Raw genomic sequence first — 25,627 nt, 5'->3', positions numbered from 1 at the left:
ATTCCTACTTGTTCTCTGACTCAAAATCAAAAGAAAACCAAAACAAACAAAAAAGAAACCAAACAAACAAATAAACATAAAGACTTACCACAGATAAAGACCCTAGACTCAGACACAGTGATCCAAACTAATCCAAAGTGTCGCTGTTAAAGTGAAATGAGTCACTGGAGCCGAGCAGGAAACAAAAACTGAGACAAGTATCAACCAGTTACTGCAAAACAGACACTCCGGTTGGACCAGTTTCTAACGTTCATTGCTGCACATTCCTTTATGTTTATCAGATAAACACTGGGCATTACTAACACAGGGATGGCTTACGTTGGTTGCATACGGCATCAGATCAGTTCAGATCATGTGTAAACCAAAGAGGAGCTCAAATGGTTTTGTCATGGTGCTGGGTCGTTGACCCAGCGTTTTGTGTTTGGCATTGTGTTTATTATTATTAGCTGATCTGATGTTTAATTTCTTCATGGTTATCTTTATAAGTATGTAGGTTTTATTGTCAGGGTTTACAGTTCTAGGTTTAGTTCCTGTGTCGTTACCCTGGTGCTTTGTCTGTCTCCCTGAGTTTGTGTTTGTGAATTTCCTGTTTTACTTTGAAGGTCTGTGTCTGCGAGCGGGTCTATCCCATGCTTTGCTGCGACACTGAGCTGGGCAGACATCTCGGAAATCATCGACGCACTTTTCTAAAGAGGCTCTATCTTGACAAACCGACCAGATATCTGAAGATTAAACCACTACATTCTCGGCTAAAAAATATTAAAACTATATTTGGTGACACACAAACAGGGTTTTTCAAAGTACAGTTCAGTTAGTTTCCACATGCCGGTTGTTTGTGTGCAGAAATGCCTTCTAAAAACAATGGCCACCAGGCCAAAGCAATGGTTTTGACTCAATCAGTGTTAACCCCGCCCCCTGAGTTTGATGGGTGAGGTTGACAGATAAAATTATTTCATGGTGAGACCTGAAGGAGTCAAGTGTGCCAAAATTAATTAATTAAATGTTCCAATAATTAATTAAATGTGTCAAAAATATTACTTTAATTAACATATTTAATTAATTATTTAATGGTGTATTTAATTAATTAATTAATTCATCATTGTCAGTCCTGGCGTTCCATATGCTGCAGCTGTATGTATGAATATGTGTCTCTGTGCTCACAGTCCACCTCTCAGGAACCTGCAGTTCACTTTTAGTCTACTTTAAACAGACCTCACAAAAGGCTGATGTGGCAGGTTCAGTAGTCCGATTTAAGTATGATACCTTTGGACAGGGATTAATCTGGTACGTCGCTTCGCTGCACTCTTATGTATTTTCCCCACACCTGAATAAAACATACTGATATTTACAAATAACAGATTCAGCTGATGCAGCCTGACTCAATCCTGATTCTGCGATTCTGCGATCTGGCTGCGATTAAACACTTTACTGGAAACTTTATTAACTAGTAACTTCATCAGTCATGACAGAAGCTAATATTTCTGTGCTAACATCGTTTAAACAGTAACAGCTTTCCTCCAATATAAGCTAACGTTTACACCGTAACTTTAAGCTAGCACCATAAAGACGGTAAAACACGTAATAATATCTACAAATGCATCTTAAAGCTGTTATATTAGCACTCGGTGTATTACTAACATAACCACATTAACATTATTGACACTCGCTGACTTTTAATAGTCAGTCTATAAATGCTGTCCGTTTAAGTGGTCTTACCTGTACACACTGCTGTATTCACTGGATTCCAGTCAGAGTGGATTCTGGAGTCTTCCACGCTCCTGTTAGTGATTCTCCATCTGGATGGATGAGAACAACCTTATGAACAAACTAGAAGGTAGAGAAGGTCCCTTCTGGCCCATATCTATGGAAATGATTTCTGATAATAACACCCAATGTATTGACTGGTAGCATCCGAAGTGGGTGCATGGTAATATAAACCCAACAGATTTAAAAAAATATCATGTCAGTTTCTTTTCTTTTCTTTTTTACATATCTTTTAGACATAATGCTTATATAAGAGGCTGTTCTAAAATAGACACAATTTGCAGTGTGGAGGTCAATCCCATTATCTAGAGTAGAAATGTAAGCACATAATTATACAGCATAGTTATCAAAGAAATCATGTTAGCAAGTGCTTAAGATTTATGTAGGTCTTAGCATATGAAAAACCATCAATACTGTAGTATTAGTGATGCCATTAGATCTTGATGAAAACTTTTACAAGTTGTTACAAGTATGTTAAATATACATTACCTGAATACAACAGGATGCAAAGAAAAACCCAGCAAAAGATAAATGTCCTCATTTTTGGCTTATGTAAAAACCAAAAAACCAAAAAATTTAATTGATGTAGTATTACAGAGATCAGCAAAGTCTACTTAAATAAGAATAAAAGAAAAAGACACAGTGATGTGTTTAGGAGATCTTTTCTTTTTCTAAGGGATTATTTAGCTTGGATTTTTGAAGCATTCAGGAAATGTGTAAGCAGTCATTTTACTGTACAACGTATCTGCTATAAATTGCACTGTATACTTAATATCAATTATCTGTATTAATGCCGTTTTTGTAAAAACAATCACTGTGTACCACCATCAGAAACTAATACTAATATAGAAAGAGATAAATAAATACAAATAAATAAATAAATTGTAAGATATTATGAATTGTTATGCATCGTTAGGTATTACTGTCATTGTAAATTATCATTAACAGGAATTTTATCAAATCATACGTACATACCATGGAGTGTGGCAGAATGTCAGCTCACCTCAGAGGAAAGTAAGTTGCCTTGTCAAAGTCCATTTATAAAATCTTGCTATTGTGGAGGAATGTAAAGACAACAGGAGAGGTCTCAATATGTCTCACTCTAACTTCTTTATTCACAGCTTCACAACAACTCCACATACAAAAAGCGCCAAAACCTCCACCCCAGCACTTCCCTTGACCTTGGGTGTGAGTGGAGCCACCTGGTGGTCTGCCACACTATCTCTTTTAATTGCTATCACCCTTGAGTAATTATTTAATACGGATACATACCTAACCTATGACTTTTTCCTCAAAGTCAAATTGAAGAACTGCTGTAAGCTAATTAAAACGCACAAAAAGAAAAAGCACACAACCCCCCCCCCCCCCAAACACACACACACAAAAAGTAAAATAAAAAAATGTAGGAAATTGGAAGGCTGTCTGTTGTTCAGTCCCATCAACATGCTGATAATATTTAATCTGAGACTGCTATAAATCAGATATGTTGCAGCAACAACATAGCTGCCTTTAATTTTAACTGTGTTTATTAGAATTGACCTTTAGACGTAGTAACAGGAGGTAAATCAACACACCAGAGCGAGAATCTTTTAAGAAAATGTGGTAGATGTGGTCTTTGACAGATTATCACGAGAATCATAAAAACTAAATGATCATAAAATTTATAAATGGGAGCAAAGAAGGAAAAGTAAATATAAAAGAAAAAAGGAAAAGAAAACTTGGCGATGAAGGGGGTGGGACAACTTTTTTTTTGAGCCACATACTTTTTCCACATAGGTTTTGATAGATTTTTTTCTGTTAATAGATGAAATCATTATTTAAAACTGCAATTTATATTTACTCATGTTATCGTCGTCTATTGTGATTGATCTGAAATGTGTGACAAATCTGCAAAACAACAACAAAAAAATCAGGGAGACAGCATTGTAAAAACATAAAAACTAGAATATAGAATAGAAAAATACGTAGAATATTAAGATGGGAGGATGAAGACGCACAGGAACCGACAGCACTGGCGGCTTCCTAAACAGTAGAAAAGGGCCTGCGTGCCCAACCGTCGTCCCCTGATCGATGATGATAATGATGAAGCTTTATTTGTCACTTGCAGTTGCCTGCAGTGAAATTGGACCTCTTCCAATCATACACACATTACAAAAACATCACACCGGGGAGACAGGTCAGAACAGGTAGCATTAAAGAAAAACAGTGAAACGTACAACACAGTAGGGAAGAGGAGGAGAAAAAAAGAGAACTCCACTCAGACTGAGCTCCTTATAGGGGATCAGTATGAGAACAGAAAACAAAAACTCCTTAGTACAAAAAGCACATAAATGTTCACACTGTAACACCATGAAAACCCATGACAAGCAACAGGGGTAGCTAAATGGGGTTAGAGTAATTCAATGTAGACAGCAGCATCGGCTCCTGCGGAATCTCTGGCGGAATCCAGGCGACCCGGCTTCTGCATCAGGTTGGGGCAAGCGTCGGAATGCGGATGTATCTGATGGTAGATCTTTATTTGCAAGTCATTTACTGCAGTGCTGCTCTGATAATGGCTTAAATCTCTCCAGTAAAGTCTTTTTGCCTGATAATAGCTACACACATATTAGAGAAGCATGGCACACAACATCATGGTTAGATCATTGTATCTGCACAGCTCAGGACTCATTAGAGTTTATGAGCATTAATTAGCATCTTGCTCTTACTGATCATGTGCCTGTATCTCTTTATCTGTATATTTGGGCAAATTGCCTTCGATTAATAATACATTTGAGGGGAAAATTGGTCTAACCTGATTGAGGAGGATCTTCTGGTATATTCTGATAGGATTGAGCTACCAAAAGATGCATTTACATGTTAATTGTAATAATCCCCAACATGCGGCTGAGTTGTGTTCCTTATATGAGAATATTGTGGAGTCCCTACTCATGTCGAGCAGCTCACTGCCTAAGACTAAAATGTATAAAGCTAAATGAGGCTGGAAGTTACAGTGGGATGCAAAAGTTTGGGCAACCTTGTAATAGTCATTATTTTCCTGTATAAATCGTTGGTTGTTACGATAAAAAATGTCAGTTAAATATATCATATAGGAGACACACACAGTGATATTTGAGAAGTGAAATGAAGTTTATTGGATTTACAGAAAGTGTGCAATAATTGTTTAAACAAAATCAGGCAGGTGAATTAATTTGGGCACCACAAAAAAAGAAATGAAATCAATATTTAGTATATCCGCCTTTTGCAGAAATTACAGCCTCCAAACACTTCCTGTAGGTTCCAATGAGAGTCTGAATTGTGGTTGAAGGTATTTTGGACCATTCCTCTTTACAAAACAGCTCTAGTTCATTTAGGTTTGATGGCTTCCGAGCATGGACAGCTCTCTTTAACTCACACCACAGGTTTTCAATAATATTCAGGTCTGGGGACTGAGATGGCCATTCCAGAACGTTGTACTTGTTCCTCTGCATGAATGCCTTAGTGGATTTTGAGCAGTGTTTCGGGTCGTTGTCTTGTTGAAAGATCCAGCCCCGGTGCAGCTTCAGCTTTGTTACTGATTCCAGGACATTGGTCTCCAGAATCTGCTGATACTGAGTGGAATCCATGTGTCCCTCAACTCTGACAAGATTCCCAGTCCCTGCACTGGCCACCAGAGATGGGCAGTAACGCGTTACTGTAATCTGATTACTTTTTTCAGGTAACGAGTGAAGTAAGGGATTACTATTGCAAAAACGGTAATTAGATTACTGTTACTTTCCCGTAGGAACGCTGCGTTACTGCGTTACTAAAACCGTGATTTTTTTTGCAAGAATGTCTCATGACAGTGACGTAAGCGAGTACAACGTTCGTGACAACAGCTGTGTGCAGATCAACAGTGGATAATATATCGAGTGCGGGAGAGAGTATGAGTGTGTAGCATTTAAAGCGTGGAAGTACTGACCTTATTTTGAGTTTGATTCCATAAAAAGTGACAAAAACATTAGTGCCCGTTGTGCGTGAGAAGAAAACTTCTTTTTACAGCGAAAAAAAACCCTAAACTTCCAAGCAAGCAATGTACAGAAAATAGGTTTAAATGTTAAACAAATTTCTTCCAGTCAGAGAATGTTGCATATAATTAAATTTTTGCTTGATGCATGAAGTTAAAAGATTAAAACTGATAAAACAAGTTTTAAAAAGATACTTTTCCATTTGATTACATTTTGTATGATGGATTATGCAGAAAAAGTAGAATTGGGCTGAAAGATCTATCACTTTATCACCTATTCAGGTTGTAAATCGTGTTTTTAAAAGTAACTAAGTAACGAAGTAATTAATTATTTTTGAAAATAAGTAATCAGTAAAGTAACAGGATTACTTTTTTTGGGGAAGTAATTGGTAATTAGTTACTGATTACTTTTTTCAATAACTTGACCAACACTGATGGCCACACAGCCCCACAGCATGATGGAACCACCACTATATTTTACTGTAGATAGCAGTTTTTCTTGGAATGCTGTGTTCTTTTTCCTCCATGCATAATGCCCCTTGTTATGCCCAAATAACTCAATTTTAGTTTCATCAGTCCACAGCACCTTATTCCAGAATGAAGCTGGCTTGTCCAAATGTGCGTTAGCATACCTCAAGCGGCTCTGTTTGTGCTGTGGGCGGAGAAAAGGCTTCCTCTGCATCACTCTCGCATACAGCATCTCCTTGTGTAAAGTGCGCCGAATGGTAGAACGATGCACAGTGACTCCATCTGCTGCAAGATGATGTTGCAGGTCTTTGGTGCTGGTCTGTGGGTTGATTATGACTGTTCTCACCATCCTTCGCCTCTGCTTATCTAAGATTTTCCTTGACCTGTCACTTCCGGCCTTAACTAGAACTGTGCCTGTGGTCTTCCATTTCGTCACTATGTTCCTCACAGTGGAAACTGACAGCTGAAATCTCTGAGATAGCTTTTTCTATACTTCCACTAAACCATGATGTTTAACAATCTTTGTTTTCAGGTCATTTGAGAGTTGTTTTGAGGCTTCCATGTAGCCACTCTTGAGAGAAGATGCAAAGAGGAGAAAAACTTGCAATTGGCCACCTTAAATACCCTTTCTCATGACTGGATTCACCTGTGTGTGTAGGTCAAGGGTCAATGAGCTTACCAAACAAATTTTGTGTTCCAATAATTAGTGCTCAAGGTATTCAAATAAATAAAATGACAAGGGTGCCCAAATTTATGCACCTGCCTAATTTAGTTTAAGTAACTATTGCACACTTTCTGTAAATCCTATAAACTTCATTTCAAATATCATTGTGTTCATCTGCTATATGATATATTTAAATGAAATTTCTTATCCAAACAACCAATAATTTATGAAGGAAAATCATGAAAATTATCAGGGGTGCCCAAACTTTTGCATCCCACTGCATATGCTAATGAGCTTTAGAAGATCCTTTAAGGCTTGGGTGGAGTCAGGGCAGAGACGTTATGGCGTTATCTATTTGAACATAGGAAAAGCACACATACTCATTTTAAGTATGCTTTATGTTTTATTAAAAGGAATGAATTTGGAGACTAATAAAGTAAATAGTTATTTCTAGAATTTTTTTTTAATGAATAGTGTTAAGAACTCTGTACCAGCTAATATTGATGGTGTTAGTGGCTCAGCGGAAATTACTCGAATATAGCAGAAATATTACTGTGATGTGTTTTATTTAGTTTGTGTTAAAACTGATAATAAAGAAGATGTTGTAGTGTTATCAAGAGTAATTTAAGACGCAATTAAAAACTTTTAAAGGTAGTAAGGCATGGGGGATGGATAAGATATCTGCTGAACATTTAGAATTTGCTAGTAAAAAACTTTGCCCACCCTTTGTTTCACAGGGTCATAGTCGATAGGGTTTAATTCTTTTTGTCAAGCTGTTATTGATGCCTCCAAAGTGTTTGATCGTGTAAATCCTGAAGAGTTATTCTGTAAGTTATACAACAAAGGGTTTCCCAAATCTTTGGTTAGAATTCTGTCCTTGTGGTATGCCCATCAGTCCATGCACATAAAATGGGGTAACCGTGTGTCTGCCCCCTTTTATGTGGGGAATAGGGTTAGACAGGGGAGTGTTTTGTCTCCTCTTATGTTTAATGTTTACATGGATGATTTGTCAAAGTTGTTAGATGACTGTGTAAAAGGTTTTGATCAGTGGTTGTTAGTAGTTGTAGTAGGAGTGCTTTTTTAGAAGAAGTTCGTCTTTAACACGCTGTACAAGACAAAGCAACAGAAGAAAACGTGTTTTAAATTTAATGTTGGTGACACTGTACGAATATCAAAACTGAGAGGCGTGTTTCGAAAAGGATATGAGCAGACCTACACCGATGAAATCTTTACCGTCAAAAAACGCATAGGGAGACAGCCACCAGTGTACAGATTAGCGGACCTCGCAGGAGAGGTATTGAAAGGGACATTTTATGAGCCTGAGATACAACGTGTGGTTGTTGATTCAAACAAAGCATTTAAAATTGAAAACATATTGGCTAGAAAAAAAGTGGGACGGAAAAAGGTGGCACTAGTGAAATGGCTAGGATGGCCCGCCTCTTTAACATTTGAGATTCCGAACAAGTCTTGCATAGGTCATGTGAACTATTACATGGACCTTCTTTTTTTTGTATTATGCATCAAACTTATGCAAATAGCTTGTAATTTATTTGAACAAATCTAGGGAGAAGCAGCTCCTTTTTAGCTTCTGTGATGCATATACTTCTCACACGTTAAATTACGTTTCTCAAAGTTAACATGTCTCATGTTACCATCTTGTATTTCTAAAACACAGCCTCAGCGTATGCCTTGTAGACTCTCAGATGGAAAACACCAATGATCTAGATATTCAGAAATTTCTTCAGGCCATATTTAACGTCTTAAGTTTTGTTGTTTTTATGTTTTACATAAAAAATTTCAATTTCAATTTGAACTAAAGTAGGGGGATGATGGGGGGGGGGATGATTTCTCTAACATTAGACAGAGCGCAACAACAAATAACGTATGCGTCTGGGGACATTGTTAGAAGCAGAAAATTAACGTAATTAAAACACATTTTGTAACACTTTTTCTGACTAAATGTAAATAAAAAAAGCCATCGTGCGATTTCAGGCTTTGTCAAAGGTTGTCGTGGCAATGGATAAATAAAACTGTTCCGCTCATTCATTCAAGACAAAGAATTGCTTTCAGAACGCATATGGTTTCATAACTGGATGCCAAGACATCCCCGCAACCCATAAAGAGTAGTGGGCTAAGGGGGGGAATAAAAACAAGCACTCCTACTACTACTGTTGTTGATCAATGGTCATGAGAATTTGCATATTAATGATCAAGGATCTGACCTCCCAGCCCATTGTTCCTTCAGTGGCGCTAGTTTCAGTCATTATGCAAATGTACTGTTTATAAGATTGTGGAAACCTGCAGTCAGCTGAGACTGAAGAAGTCACTTGGGTGTGTCATCTGAAGGCTGTGTGCAGGCAGGAGTGGTGGTAACGAGGTGTGCAGACTCACGGAGATGGAAGGTAAACTCGAACTTAGATTTATTGTAAAACAAAACCAAAAACTCAACTGAAAACTACAAAACCAAACAGGCTGACTGGCAGAACATACAGCATGATAAGACGCTAGAAAGCAACATGAACAGATGAAAACACAGCGCTTAAATACACAGAGGGAGCAATCAGTGAATGAGAAACAGAAGGGAAACACAGCTGGGGCAAATCAGGGCTAACGAGACGAGGGAAGCAAAACCAGATACATTAACATAGGACACGGACTTTCAAAGTAAAACAGGAAACACAGATTGGACTTACAGACAGACTCACAAGCAGACACTGTAACAGAGGGAACAGAGACGTGGGACCAGGGCAGACACAGACACCGACTGGACACAGAACAGAGGGAGTATGGAAACCCAAACTTAAGAACTACAAAATCATAAACCAAGAAGAACCGGGGGAAATAGAAATGCAAAACAGAAACCAAAACCTTCACATTAATAAACCAAGATGAGAACACAAATAATGGTACAAAACTGAAAACACTGTGTCAACGACCCAGGAACCCTAACAGGATGAGTGACAAAATGTTTCTGCCACTAAAAACGCTACGTACAGATGAACAGAATCAACCTTTTGGGATGTGTAACAGGTTGTGCAATTGGCAATACCATAGTTAACCATTTGACATACGCAGATAATTGAGTAATCTTCTCCCCATAAAGTGCTTTCCTTCAACAATTATTGAGGGCCTGCTCTCAAAATGATCTGGAGTTTGATATCCAATGCCAAGAAGAGTAATATTTTGATTGCCAGAAGTAAGGAGAACCAGAATTGAGTTATTCCTGAATTTTCTCTGGCAGGCTCTGTTCTTAAAGTGCAAACTGCTGTTAAATATTTAGGTCACTACATATATGATGATTTGTCTGATGATATGGACATCTATACACAATGCCGGTTACTATATACCCAAGCTAATATGTTGAGTCAAAATTTTGGTATGTGCACTGTTCAAAGTGCAATCAGACAGGGGCCACCAGGTATAAGGACTCAGATGCAGACAGCACACAGAGACACAGGCTGCCTGTGAAAGCAGTGCTTTATTTACAGAGTGAGAACTGTGGAAAACAATAATCACTAAACACTGTAAACCTAAACCATGCACAAGCGATAGTTAAGTACGTAAAGCAAGAGAAACACTATTAACTAAGCAATGCTATGAACATTTACAGTTCTATGAATGTGGCTACGCTATAACCACAAAGTCATTTACTATGAGGTGTGAGAGTCCAGAACAGAGCTAGTACAGAACCCGATACTGGGTGACTGCCGGTACAGGAACCCAGAAGTGGCTGGAAACAGGGAGGCTAAGCAGGGGACTGGAGCCAGGAGGCTCAGTGTCTCCGCAGCGAGAAAAAAGCCGTTAGGCGAGAATTCCAGGCGGGAAATCCAGGTGATAAACAGCAATACGTGCACAGTCTTACTTTCTCATAAGGTGGGGTGAAGCGTGGAGAGGGGCACGTGGCCCGGGTGAATAGTGAAGTTCAGAGCTGAGATTGCATATAGAAAAGAACAGAGTAGCCCTTCATTGTCATTGTACATGGACAACAAAATTGTGGGTGCTCCACACCAACTGTGTGTGAATAAAATATAAATAGTAGACATCAGGAATAGATAGTAAACAGAAAAAATATACACAATCAAGAGTGATATATACAAAAGAGAAATGTATACAAAAATAATAAAGGCACACATTAGACAACAAGATAGTTTCAAAGTGCTCGGAAGTAGTGCACATAGTCTTAGTCTTAGTCTGAAGTCTCTGTATGAGTTTCCTGAGTGATGGGGGTTACTCAAACCATGGCTCAGATTGGTGAGGTGGGTGGGCAAGAGTGGGATAGTGTTTACTGCCAGTCCGCATGGCCCAGGGGAAGGAGCTGTTAGTGAGTCTGGAGGTGTGGGACCTGATTGAGAGGTTAAACAGCCTGGTGAGGATTCCTGCCAGTTGGTCTGCGCTCTCAGTCTCGTCCTGACCTCATGTTTCTCGAGGGAGAGGGGGTGTGGTGGGTGAGGGGGAGTTGGGGAGGGGTGGTCTCAAACCGAGAAAGGAAGGCCCCCCCTGCGAGTTTAAGGCTCCTGTCAGACGTTGGGGGGTTCTGGCCTTTGTAGTTGATGAGGGCCTTCCACACCTGGTGGGGTTGCTATCACTGAGGATTCTCAGGGAACAGAATCAACTTTTTGGGAGCTGAAAGTTAAGTATTCATAAGCAAATGGGTTTTTACATACCGCTCTAAATGGTCTTTGAAACTACAGGGTGGGCCATTTATATGGATACACCGTAATAACATGGGAATGGTTGGTGATATTAAAATCCTGTTTGTGGGACATTAGTATGTGTGAGGGGGCAAACTCCTCAAGATGGGTGGTGACCATGGTGGCCATTTAGAAGTCGGCCATCTTGGATACAACTTTTGTTTTTCCAATAGGGAGAGGGCCATGTGACACATCAAACTTATTGGTAATGTCACAAGAAAAACAATGGTGTGCTTGGTTTCAACGTAACTTTATTCTCTCATGAGTTATTTACAAGTTTCCCTTTGTTCCCCATAAAAGTTAATCATGTGGAGTAAAAAAAATCCCCAGAAGTCGAGGTAGCTTCTACACTGAACAGGAAAAAGGAAGTACTGCACCTTCGCATCTGTGATATTGTGCTTTTACTCAGTGATATCTTGAGACATGTGAGGGGTAACATGGAGGTCACAGGGTTTGGTGTGAAACAGAGTAAGTACTTATTCTTCTTTCCATCTTAATTCAATTTCAAAATCTTAAGATACAACAAAAACAGTCTTTGTCTACGTGTTTAACTACTGTAAAAATTTAAAAGATTTCACGTGTTTGAATTATGAATTAGTGTGTGTGATTACATAATATATTACTGTTATCAAAACATGAATCCTACTTTTAGTCAGTGTTTACAATATGTATTTATTGAAAAAGTTGAAAAATGGTTGAAATATCTCACTAAAAGCTAAATTTGATATCGACTAGTTGTGTTGATCAAGGTTTTCTTTTTGTGTCTGCAGTGGTGATGATACTCTTTCTGCTCATAGCTGAAGATCAGAAATGGTGCTATGTTCAGAAATGTAAGGAGAAATTTTTGATATATAAATTGTAAAAAAATGAGGATGTAGTTACTGTATGTATTTTCTATCCTGAGGTTCATAATTTGAACAATGGTGGTTGTCTTTGCTTTTCGTGTAACTTCATGTGACTTTTTCACTTCACTGTTCTTTGAACAGTGAATATCAACTGACTTTATTTTTTCTTTTCTTTTCTTTTCTTCTTCTTCTTTTTGTAATTATCTGTGCAGCAGAAGGAGCTTATCTTCATGTTCATCCAAATAGACTGCAGTTCTTTGAATATGACTCCATCTCAATAAACTGCTCGGGGTTTCATGGCCCAGCAGAATGGAGAGTGATCAAAAAGCTTGGTTTAAATTCTACTCAGTGGGAAACATCAACAAGAACTTTGTACATTAAACCTGCCTTTAAGTCACACAGTGGAGAATACTGGTGCGAAAATGAAGACGGAGAAAAAAGCAGCACTGCCAACATCACCATCACTAGTATGTTTAGTAACCGCCAGTTTAAAAAATCCCAGTATTATGTCAAAATCTCAAGATTGCCTTCAGTTAAAAATATTTTTACAGTCATCTTCACTTTAGTCACATTCGCACATGGACTTTGTATTAAATGGAATTTGTATTTTTTTATTTATTTATTTATTTATTTATTTATTGTTTGGGGGGCGGGGAGGGGATCACTGTATTCATCATTATAATTGTTGCTGTCTTTTTAATTTTTTTTAGGTGGAGATGTGATCCTGGAGATTCCTGCTTTTCCAGTTATGGAGGGAGATAATGTTGCTTTGGGCTGCAAGAAAAAAAGAATACCTTCCAGTCTTGTAGCTGATTTTTATAAAGATGGCCACTACTTGGAAACTGGATATGTAGGAAAAATAACCATTCCCAATTTTTCCAAGTCTAATGAAGGACTATACAAGTGCATCTTTATTGAATCTCAAGGGAAATCACCAGAGAGTTGGCTGACTGTTGGGGGTGAGTAATAACCACATATTTGACGTATAATTGTGTATAAAAGAAAGAGCACACACATAGTACTTCCCCTCTTCTGCTCTTTTAGCTTTACGCAATAATTAGTCTAAAAATGTGATGCTAAAACAAAATCGCAATGTACCATATAAACCAAGGCTCACCAGGATTCATCTTCTAGTAAAAAAATCTTTAATTTATTGCCTGCATGACAATCTGGAAAACAAAAAGGTCATTTGAGACAAAACAAAAAGGTTGATTTTTTTTTGCCAAGATCTGTTTGACAAAATGACATTAATTCTGAAACATTATAGTGTCACAGAATAAATACTAAGAGGTTTTGATAAGTGCTTTTTTTTTGACTGGTAATCTCTAGGAGGAAATTTGAATATTGCCATACTAATGCTTTTGTTGTGTTAGCAGTGAATATTCCTACTACACCTCAAGAAACAATACCTACAGATAATGAGAGAACTCCTGAGGAGACACCCAACTCCACTGAGCCCTCAGTCTTGTTGCCGTCTGTCTTTACCATATTAGGTGTAGCTGTGCTGGTAGTTATTGGAGCACTTTACTGCCGGAAAAATAGAGGTATAGAAAAAATGATTCACTTTATTCTATATAGAATGCTTCCCTATAAAGGAATCATTCTAAAACCCAACACATTTGGTAGTTCTCACATTTGATCTCTCTGTTTATCTATTTTTCTCTCTAATAGCATGGGCTTTCTCTGGGACATCAGCACCAGGTGAGAATCACATGGTAAATGAACAGAAACCACATTGCATAAAAATACTATTATATAAAATTACTAACGATAATACTGTTTGCTCAGTATTGATTTTTTGTAGTAATTACTCCTCTTGAAGCATAGTTGTAATTTCAAGTGAGGCATTAACTCAAGCCTCTAGACTTTATTGAAATTCTTTTTCTTGAAGTGTAATGAATACATCGACTGTAAAGATTACTATTTTTAAAGTATGTATCTTTTTATGTCTACTCTACTAATATTACTTTATATCTATACATGTGTATACATTGGTGTCATATGTTTATTTGTTTCAGTGTATGAAGATGTCAGGGTACCTGATCTAATCATGGATAAATGTGATAATGACAGAAAAAACAACAAGAAAACAGGTACTTATTACATAATATCTTGTTTTATACCATAGTGTGGTTGAAAATAGCAATAAGCATACTATTGTAATCCATGTAGGTATTAGAGTATAATGTACGTAGCATAATGTAAAGTGGTGTGAAAAAGTTTTGGCCCCCATCCTGAATTCCTATTTTTTTGTGTTTGTCACACTTAAATGTTTCAGATCATCAAACAAATTTAAATATTAGACAAAGAAAATGTAATTAAACACAAAATGCAGTTTCTAAATGAAGGTGTTTAATATTAAGCTGGGGATCCAAACCTACATGCCCCCTGTGTGAAAAAGTGAACCACACACAGGCCTACTTACTGCCACACCTGTTCATGCCATGCCATGACATCATGTTGGTATCCAAGAAAATTCTGAAAGAAATGAGAAAAAACATAACTGGCATCAATCAGACTGGAAAAGCTTAACCCACATCTAAATCTGTGGGACTCCACCAAACCACAATGAGAGCCATCATAATGGCGAAAAAGTGCAGGCCTCACTTGCCTCAGTTATAGTCAGTGTTCACTCCACCATAAGAAATAAGACTGGGCAAAAATGTCCAAGATGAAAAGCACTGCTGAGCAAAAGAAACTTAAAGTCTTCTCTCAATTTTGCCAGAAATCGTCTTGATTATCCCCAAGACTTTTGGACTCTGGAAAATACTCTTTGGGCTGGCAAGACAAAAGTTGAACTTTTTAGAAAGTGTGTGTCCCAAGTGGTGTAAAAGTAACAGAATATTTCAGAAAAGGCACATCATAACAGCAGTAAAACATGGTGGTGGCTGTGTGATGGCCTGGGGCTGTTTTGCTGTCTTAGGACCTGGAAGACTTGCTGTGATAAATTTAATTAATTAATTCTGGTGTCTACCAAAACATCCTGAAGGAGAATGTACAGCTAGCTGTTCATGACCTCAAGCTTAAGCCCACTTGAAGATTCTGCAGCAGGATAATGATCAAAAACAAATGAGTAAGTCCTCTCTGAATGGCTTAAGAAAAACAAAATGGAGACTCTGGAGTGGCCTAGTACAAGTCCTGACCTGATTCTGATGAGATGCTGTCTGACAAACATGCAAAAAAAGAGGTGCAGAGAAGTACACACCCCCATCACCATCAACGGCGCTGCTGTGGAGAGAGTGAGCAGCTTCCGGTTCCTTGGAGTACATCTGGCTGAGGATCTTACGTGGTCAGTACACACAAACAAAACAGTGAAGAAGGCGCAGCAGCGCCTCTTCTTTCTCAGGAGACTGAAAAGATTCGGCATGAGCCCCCGCATCCTCAGGACTTTCTATCACTGTGCCATTGAGAGCATCCTCACTGGATGCATCACCACCTGGTATGGCAACAGCACCGCCTACAACTGCAAAGCTCTCCAGCGAGTAGTGCGGTGCTCTGAACGGATAATTGGAGGTGAGCTTCCCTCCCTCCAAGACATCTACAGGAAGCGCTGCCTGAGGAAAGCGGGGAGGATCATCAAGGACTCCAGTCACCCCAGCCGTAAACTGTTCAGACTACTTCCATCAGGAAGGAGGTTCTGCAGCATCCGGTCCCGTACCAGCAGACTGAGAGACAGCTTTTTCCATCAGGCCATCAGACTGCTGAACACGTCATAGACACCTCAGCTTCACTACTGGAACTTCAACATTATGCACTCCACACTGTATATAAATGCCACTTGTTTTGCACATATTCAACTCTGTATATTTTATATATTTTATTATTATTATTATTATTATTATTTTTTTTTTTTACTATTTAATTTGTAAAAATGTGTATACACACACACACACACACACACACACACACACACACACACACACACACACACACACACATAGGAAAATATTTAGTATACACATCCAGAAATGCATACACTATTATATATTGTACATATATTTATTAGTTTCAGGTTGGCCATTCTTGTATTTTGCTCGTTTGTGTTGTTGTGTTTGCACATCTCTGTTGCTTGTGGGGCTCGCACACAAGAATTTCACTCGCATGTGCTGTGCCAGTGTGCCTGCACATGTGATGTGACAATAAAAGTGATTTGATTTGATTTGATTTGAAATCAGGAAAGGGACAAACAGGTTTTTACACCACTGTATGTCTATAAAGCCTTTAATATCCATAATAATAATGTCTTAGCTCCATCTTACCATTAATCAAAGGATTTATTGCTTCTTGTGTTGAATTAAGAGGTGAAATATATTTTTATATTGTTACAGAACGTCAGAGAGCAAATGTAGCTGATTCAGACAGTGTTACATATGCTGCTGTCACAGTCAAACCAAAGAGGGAGAGAGGTAACTTATTTGTATTAAGTTATTTTGTGTCGTTCGCTGACAGAAGCACAAAATATGTGAAATATGTTATATGGATGGATAATATATTTTTTTCATTAATAAGGGCTAGTGACAGGTTTGTAGCTTGAACCTATTCGCTGGAACGTTGAAGACAATATAATTACACAGCAAGCAAGACACCAAGTAGGCAACGTTCTTCATGTTTCTCGTGCACGGGAGAGAACCGGACAGACGCCGTTCCTTTGCTTGACCCCAGTTGCTCTCGTCCGCTCCCCCGTAACACTGCTCTTTTATTGAGGTTACATGAATATGCATAGGTTCATTAACATATGACGTCTACATACAAACAAAGAGTACCTTGTGTGTGTGTGTGTGTGTGTGTGTGTGTGTGTGTGTGTGTGTGTGTGTGTGTGGGGTCAGAGTGTGACCCCATAAATGACTTCCCTAAACCTGCTGGTCTCGAAGTACAGCAGTTCATCAAACCAAAAGGCACTTAGACTATTTTTCTGTTGCACCCTTTGTTAGGATTTTTGCTTAATTCCAGTCACTGGTTTTCACTATTACGTATTTCACATCTATCGCATCTATTTTTTAAGATGTCCTGAGGGTAATAAAGTGAACCGACGACGTTATATCTCTGTTCAAACATGAGTGTTACTTATACCAGAATAGACATGCTGTCATTTGTAAATGCACTCACTGTGGTGAACTACTTATATTGCAATTTTAGTACAGATCATTTTGAGATGAGTGAGAAAGATTGTGTGGCAGGAACTTCATTCTACATTAAAAGGAAACTGAAAGCACATAACCACAGAAACTATAATAGCCATGTTTAAGTAAGCTGATTCGTTGTTTTGTTTTCACACAGGTGATATTCTGTGTCTGTGTGCTTAGTAATTACAGTGTATCTGTCTACATACTGCTTTAGTATTAAAGTGTATGTGGCTGATACATATAGTTTGTCATGTTCTTCTCTTATTTGTCAGTTTGTAAAAGGACCAATGAATCCGATCCAGAGAAAACAACATATGCTACTGTTGCATATCATAAGAAAGACCGAGGTAATTTTCGCCTTGCAGACTACAGCAACGGGACATTTGTAGATATCAAAGCAAGCCAAACAACATCACATTTTTGTTTGTTTTCCAGGTTATTGACAGCAGAAAAATGCATCTGAATACAGAAAAAGTTAAGACATAAATCTGAAGCCTTTTGAATTTTTTTTTTCGAGTTTTATTGTTTTTTGGATGCATTACAATGTCCACCTTATACTGTTTCTTTTGGCTGTGTTGCAGTTTTACTGATTTTAAATCTAAGTCTTATTATTATTTCAGACATGACCATGTTATGTTATATATTTAGATGACATAAATCTTTGTTAATTAAACAAAATAGAAATACATATTTAAATGTTGGTTTTAATAATTGTTTTCAAATGCAGGCAAGCAGACTTTCAATCTAAATATTTGAATTGTTAAATCACAAAAACTTATCTTTGAAAAGGAAGAAGTTATTAACTTTTTTCTTTTTTTGTTAAAAAAAATAGAATATCTATTGAGAGCATTTCAGACAATTGTTTTGCCATATGAGCTTCAGCTTAATACCAACAGGGCTTGTTTTAAAGGCAGCGAGTTATTATATACTAAGAAGTTATACTGCAATGCTTTTTGTTTTAAGCGCTATTGCTGCTGTGGCGATAGCTAAAATTACCTGTAAATCTCCATTTGAACCGAAGCAGAGATGCAGTGTGACAGAGGGACTATACGGCCAAAACTATTCACCTATCCAGATCAGTGAATTCAGGTGTTTCAATCAGTTCCAAGGACCTAGGCATGCAGACTGATTCTTTACTTTAAGTTCTGCTCGTTTGCAATGCTGTCGGCAAAGACGAAACGGCCAGGTTGCTGGACTCGCCGCTCCCGTGTCAGTGAAGAACAGGAACATCTTGCTCCTCCTCCCCCATCTTGTCTTTAGGTGTTGCACTGTCACGTGACATGACTTGGAGGCTTTGGGGGTTGTTAAGTTGCTTACATATTAATTATATTTTAATTAGTTGTTTTTGTTGTTTAGAATTTTAATTGTAATTTTAGTATTATAGTTTCTCAACAGTACTTGTTTGTTTTAATTTGTTTACTGGTTTGCTTGCACTTTAATATTTTTATTAAAAAAAATAAAAAATAAAAAAATAATAAAACTTGATAACCAAACCACCATGGCAGACCTGATGGCATTTTCATGCTTCGCAGCATCATTTGTTCTTACAATAATTACACGGTTGCTCTAACACTACATTCAACAGCTGCAGTTCTCCCGCTGCCAGCCCAACAACAACCAACAACAACACAAGAAGAGCACAGGTTTTAAGCTGGAGAGGTGTGATTGTAGATGCCGTGCAGGTGAGTCCATCTCACCTGCACCGTGCCCCGGACCAGTATGATAACATGGCATGTTATCATATTGAAGGCATCCACCAGAAGATGGGGGATAGACATAGAGGGTTTAAGTTCTCAGGTTGGCTGTGGCGCTTAAACAATGCTCACTTGAAGCTAAAAGGCAAAGAAAATAATTCCGACAAGACAGGATGGATCCATGCTTCATGCTGTTTGCTGCATGCAAAAATTTGACCACGAGATCCATCAGACCAGGTGATATTTTTACAGTCTTTTTTTTTTTTTTTTTTTTTTTTTTACAGTTATGGCAATTATGAGGAAGGACATGTTTGATCCATGTAGCTGTATCGCAAGCTGAGTGACAGCAGAGGGCAGAAAAGGTTGATTTTCTTTGTTCACATAACTGTGTGAGAAAGGAGAAAGAACTAATAAAGGATAACATTACTATTGTGTTTATGGCTCATCTCAGTGTCAGTAAGACTAACACAAATCTACTAATCTGAAAGCTGGAGAATCGGAGTCATTATAGTCATTATAACAGTAGTTCAATATAAAGAATATACTTTTGGTAGATTTAAGCTACTTAATATATATCAAAGTAAATGTGGTCGATCTTTTGAAATAGATAATTAAATAAAATATAAATTAACCATAATGTCATTTATGACATATTAAAAACATTTTAGTGATCATATTTATAAAAATGACTAATATAATCTTGGTTAAAGACCAATTAGTAGATCGTCATGTGTAATTTTGATTAAATTATGACACAAAATAACTACTCCGACAGATACCTCATCATAGTATAAGTTTATTCAGCCAGATATGCTATTGAAGGCTATTGAAAGAGCAAAACTAGTCTAAACTATTCACAAAACATAGTTTTACAAAAAAGCATTTACTTTACACTAGAAAATGTTGGCAAAACAAACCTTTGCCTCACAGTACATTACACCAAGTAGAATCACTGAGCAAGGTAACTTGTCATTAAAAAAATAAAAATAAAATAAATATATATTTAAATATATATATATACATATACATATATATATATATATATATATATATATATATATATATATATATATATATATATTTTTATTTTTTTTATTTTTTTTTATTTTTATTTGCACGGTGGCACGGTGGTTAGCCCTGTTGCCGCACAGCAAGAAGGTCCTGAGTTAAATTCCACCATCAGGCCGGGGTCTTTCTGTGTGGAGTTTGCATGTTCTCCCCGTGTTTGCGTGGGTTCTCTCCGGGTACTCCGGCTTCCTCCCACCGTCCAAAGACATGCAGCTTGTGGGGATAGGTTAATTGGATAATCCAAATTGCCACTAGGTGTGAATGTGTGAATGAATGTGAGTGTGAATGGTTGTCTGTCCTTGTGTGTTAGCCCTGCGACAGACTGGCGAACTGTCCAGGGTGTACCCTGCCTCTCGCCCTATGACAGCTGGGATAGGCTCCAGCGCCCCCCGCGACCCTGAAAAGGATAAGCGGAAGCGAATGGATGGGATGGATGGATATATATATATATATGTATATATATATATATATATATATATATATATATATATATATATATATATATATATATATATATGGCTACTTGTCCATAGTGTTCCATTTAGGTTTTGCCTGCTAGCATCACACACACACATACACTTTGATTTACATCATTATGAATGAAATGTATTTGTAAGCAGCACCCCCCTCCCCTTTCGACAGGTTGTGTGTGAGACCTCAGCGCAGCAGCAAGCAGGCTCACCGAGGGTCCTCGCGCTCACTTTTCGCATATTCAAATTTAAATTCAAAATTTTTTTTGTCAAACACACAACCATACACAGTACGACATGTGATGAAATGCTTATTGCTGTGCAATGCCCGACGATTAAATGACAGTAAGAACTGGCAATGCGATTTACAGATTACTACAAAATGTATAGATTTTAACATAGAAATTTACAGTAAAAAGAAGCGCACGATGTATTGGACCATATTACTGGAGATGAGCCCTTCTTTGTAGGCAGTGGTGCTCGATCTAAGAGCATCGCGGATGTTTTTATCCACCCACGGCTTCTGGTTGTGAAACATTCGGATGATAGGTCTTTCCACTGTGTCAGCCGCTAGTTTCCTGATAAATCCCACAACCGCTTCAGTAAACATGTGGATGTCATCAGAGCTGCGCTTAAACATGTCCCAGTCTGCGTCATCTAGTGTGTCCTGCTTTTTTTTTGCCAATGACCATGATGCCACCCCCACCACGATGCCGCCCTGGGAAACACCCCATGTCACCCATATCAAAAACTGCCACTCCCTTAAATGGTGGTTCCTCTTCTTGCTCTCCTTCTTGGGTTTCTGTTGCCTGAGGTATTCACTAAGTGCATCAGTTGTGGCCGTTTTCTTTATATACTCATGGATCTTGGTTGTTTCATCCTGGATAGAGGTTCTGACACTCATTACTCTGTAGCCTCCTTCCTTCTGCTTAGCATAAAGTCTCACGGTGCTGGACTTAAAGTGAACCCTCCATGCATAAGGAGTCTTGTCTTGATGTCAGTGGCCTCCCATATATATATATTACTGAACATTTGATAAAATGTTAAGTGTGTGGTGGATGCTGAATACATCACTTCAACAACCCTAAACTGCTATTGTAGTTGATAATGACACAAAAACGCACTCTAGTTTGGATTAGCTGGATCATTTAGATATTTAAGTAGGGGTGGGCGAACATCAGCTCTTTGTAAGCATCTGCACAGAGAGCATGCTAACACTAAGCTAGTAAAAAACCCAGCTGAATGAATGCTGACCCCAGGCCAGTAGCCAGACCCTGAACTTCAAAAGGTAAAAAACAGATTAGCAGTTAAACTGCTAGGTTTCTACCTGTTCATGTTTCTAAAGTAGAATCACTGTACGATTGCTTTGTAGTCTCTTAGTGCTGGTTTTTATCATTGTGTTGTGTTGTCAGTTTTGTGTTCATACCTAGATACTACAAGCCACAAGACTATTGGAGCAATGTCCATTGGATAAAATAGAAAAAAAAGCTAAAATATTTGGCAATAATACACAGCTCCATGTTTTGCATATCAGCATATCAGTTTTGCTACTTTGTATATCAGCGCAAACACCTCATACAGACTGTCAAGCATGGTGATGAAATTCCTCATCATAGAGTCAAGTGTAAGGCCGTCACTCCGATAAGTAAAGCATGTCTGAAATTGAGTCATGCAATCCGGTTGTTCAGTCTGACGTCACTAGCCGTGTCTGGGTCTAAACTCTGCTGCAGGTCCATATATCAAACGACCACTATGGCATTACTGAGAGTTGAAAAACTGTCTAAAGTCTTTCATCTTTAATAAAATGATCAGCGTTCTGCTCTACCAGGTGTAACAATTGAGTTTTACATCCAGGCATCCATGAAAACGGAATTTATGACATTTAACGGAGTTAGAAGTTAGCAGGAAGTTAGCTCGCTAGCTTCTATCTAAATACAATATAGCATGTCCTGACTGCTGGGTTTTGGAAACAAATTAAAACGTACAGCTCTGCTATCACTTCCAACATAAATGAAGACAGAAAACTAAACAGCAGTGACGTTTGTAGGGTTACTGAAGTTGGGCTAGCTGGTATATAATGATGTGCTACGTGACTGCTAGCGACACAGCTATGTTAGCATAATATAAACAAGCTAACTTTTTTTCCACTCGATAAAAGTTAACGTGAGTGTTCTCGGTGGTCAGGAACAAATGTAATCGCATGGCAGGATGCTGTAAGGACCAAACTTCAGCCAGGAGAACAACTGAGATAATCCATCCACAATACGAGGTTAGTCATTCATGTACTGCTGCATGGGCTGGGCTGTAGTTACATCCTAAGGTTTTAAAAACTGAGCTTAAATAAATGATTAGTGGTAATAAAAGCCGAGGGAGGTCAACAGTGATCACTGACTGTTTTAGGAGCTTTTTGAGATCAAATAGAAGAAAATACATAACATTAAACATGTTAACAACACAAAAGCCATATTAAACGCAGACTACTTTAGACCCGGAAGTAGGATTCGTTGCGTCATCACTGAACAACCGGATAGGACAAGGACACCAGTAACTCTACAACATAAAAAACCTTAAACAAGCTATGCATAAAGAAATTCTCACAAACCTGAATGAAGTGAAGCAATGTTGCAAAGAAAGGTGGGCCAAGACTCTTCCACAACAATGCAAGACATGGATAATGTTATTCATGCTATTGCTGGTAAGAAAGGGTCTACAAACTACTGAATCATGAGGTACACATTTTTTTCCACAAGAGTACATGAAGCTACCAACCTGTGCACTGGCTGGATTTACTACAATAAAGCCTATAACTCCTGGAATACATAGAACTGTACAAGAGCAACAGGACGCTAAGATTTGAAATTGAATAGGGATGTGGAAAACAAATCTTCTTCATTATTATTTCTCAGTTGTTTGTCTATTAAATATATTTTTGCATAGACATACATGGTTTTAATTTACTGTCCATAACTGCCTTCATGTGAAAGCTACAGAGTCATCAGGGTCTGTTTTGAAGATTTAGTGGTTTAACCTTGTTCAGTTCAGTCTTCCTGTTCACACAACTGAAAACACTGTTTACAAGAACTGTTGCAGTTTATAAGAAGACACTCTAAGGTTAGTGCTAACCACTGAGTGTGTATTTTCATTTAGGTCTGTCTAAAGTGTTTGCTTTAGTTCATAAAAGAAAATTTAAGCAAAGTGTGTCAATTTTGAAACAATATAATTACTGAGACGTGATGCAATCACTGATATACAATTCACATGATATTACGATAAGACAAGATAATACAAGCTTGTCATTGTTAGCACAAGAATACAGTTATTCTACTTGAATAAAAGAGTAATGATAAAATATCTTCTATGCTATATTATGACCCAGGTCGTGATTTCGTGTATTGATTTGGCTCCTGCACACCTGATGGTCACATTGTTTATTTTCTCTGTTTTTGTGAAACCGGACCACTTCTTACATTATACTGTAATGCCATATTGGTTATGAAATGCTGCAGCCAATGTCCTAAGGCTGATGAATAGAGTACTCTCTGGTGTCAGCAGCTGCAAAGTATACTCAGATAATATTGTAGTTTATTCATCAACATGGTCAGAGCACATGGACACTTTGCAGGAATTCTTCACCAGGTTAGAGAGTGCATGCTTGACTTTAAATCGTGTAAAATGTGAGTCTGACAAAGCTGTGGTCAACTGTCTAGGAAAACAAGTAGGTCAAGAGCAAGTGTGCCATTTGGTACAGGAAAATCCAAAATGGCTTGAACCCTGGCTTTCAGTTTCTGGGTATGTGTGGCTACTATCCTACTTTCTGCAAGTTGGGCTTTGTTGGTTGTTCCTTTAGCTGATTTGTCAAGTCCTGCCAACACTTTTGTGTGGACTTCTGGATGTCAGGAGTCATTTGACTCAGCCAAAGCCCGGCTGTGCAGTGCTCCAGTGGTGGCTGCTGCTGATTTTTCTTGTGCTTTCAAGCTAGAGGTGGATGCAAGTTCTTATGGTGCAGGTGCTGCACTTCTCCAGGAGGTCGCTCATCCAGTGTGCTGCTTTTCAAAGAAATTCAATACACATCAGAAGAATTGCAGCACAAATGAAAAGGAAACCTTAGCATTACTTTTAGCACTGCAACATTTCCTGTCTCCCCATGCGCAATAACATCAGGGCCTCATGCATTGGTCCATATTGCTGCAAGATTTTAACCTTGATATTTATCATCATATAATCGTAGAGGGGCTGATAATATTGTGTCAGATGTGCTATGCCATGTAGGAATTTAGGTTGAGCATTTCTTCAGGGGTGGAAATGCTTGATTTTAAATCGGGGGTGTTATGACCCAGGTCATAATTTTGTTTATTGTTTTCACTCCTGATGGTGGCATTGTTAATTTTCTCTCTCTCTCTCTTTTTGTTTCCTTATGAAAGTTCCAGGTGGAGGCTGGCCATCGGTTGAATGAAGCTCCCTGTAAATTAGGACCAGTGTAGCTCCGCCTACTTCATGCAGAGTTATGTACTGTGTGTGATGAAGTTCCTGTATCTAGAAGAACTAGATTAGTTATTTTTCTATATATTGTAAATATTGTAAATAGACTCTTTTGTTGATTGATCTGGTAGCTATTTTTGTAGGAAGCTTATGGCTTTTAAAACCTGTTCTCCTGTTTAGGTTAGGGAGACAAATGAGAGGCCTGGATTATTTTTTGGATTTTCACGAAAGGAAAGTTGGTTCGGTTTCTTTACTTGAATTTTTTGTTCGTTGTTTTGGCCGTGCCCAGCCTGATGTTTCCTACCTTCAAAGATAAATAAAATATTCAGTTGCTGTAACCATATACGTTTTTGTAATAGAGAAGACATTTAAAAACCTT

General features: G+C 38.1%; 2 protein-coding genes across 4 annotated transcripts in view; one reads left to right on the top strand and one right to left on the bottom strand.

Annotated features, from left to right (window-relative positions):
- Positions 1 to 25,627, bottom strand: part of LOC146673713 (butyrophilin subfamily 3 member A2-like) — a 177,155-nt gene that overhangs the window by 7,358 nt on the left and 144,170 nt on the right. Inside the window, exon 1 of one of the 3 annotated variants that reach the window (XM_085391290.1) lies at positions 89 to 183. The exons of 1 other annotated variant lie outside the window; for it this stretch is intronic. The gene's annotated coding sequence lies outside the window, so the exon portion shown is untranslated. Of the gene's footprint in view, positions 1 to 88; positions 184 to 25,627 lie in introns of those variants that run through there. One more of the 3 variants, XM_085391295.1, reaches the window with a different exon arrangement.
- Positions 11,176 to 14,095, top strand: LOC146673721 (uncharacterized). The gene is made up of 6 exons (XM_085401005.1): positions 11,176 to 11,264; positions 11,979 to 12,037; positions 12,340 to 12,399; positions 12,627 to 12,881; positions 13,125 to 13,373; positions 13,788 to 14,095. The coding sequence occupies exons 1-6, from the start codon at positions 11,176 to 11,178 to the stop codon at positions 14,051 to 14,053; spliced, it is 978 nt and encodes a 325-aa protein (XP_085257131.1). The 3' UTR covers positions 14,054 to 14,095.

Source organism: Rhamphochromis longiceps, linkage group LG3, assembly GCF_057381845.1.
Source record: "Rhamphochromis longiceps isolate RC_006_pf linkage group LG3, R_longiceps_female_GT1.1, whole genome shotgun sequence".
NCBI lineage: Eukaryota > Metazoa > Chordata > Actinopteri > Cichliformes > Cichlidae > Rhamphochromis > Rhamphochromis longiceps.
This window is presented reverse-complemented; position numbering and strand designations above follow the sequence as displayed.

Coding starts and splice junctions, on each gene's coding strand:
- LOC146673721 (XM_085401005.1), top strand. CDS start 11,176: ATGGCCCAGGGGAAGGAGCTGTTAGTGAGTCTGGAGGTGTGGGACCTG. Junction 11,265..11,978: donor GTGAGGATTCCTGCCAGTTG/GTCTGCGCTCTC, acceptor GCTTTTACTCAG/TGATATCTTGAGACATGTGA. Junction 12,038..12,339: donor AGGGTTTGGTGTGAAACAGA/GTAAGTACTTAT, acceptor TTGTGTCTGCAG/TGGTGATGATACTCTTTCTG.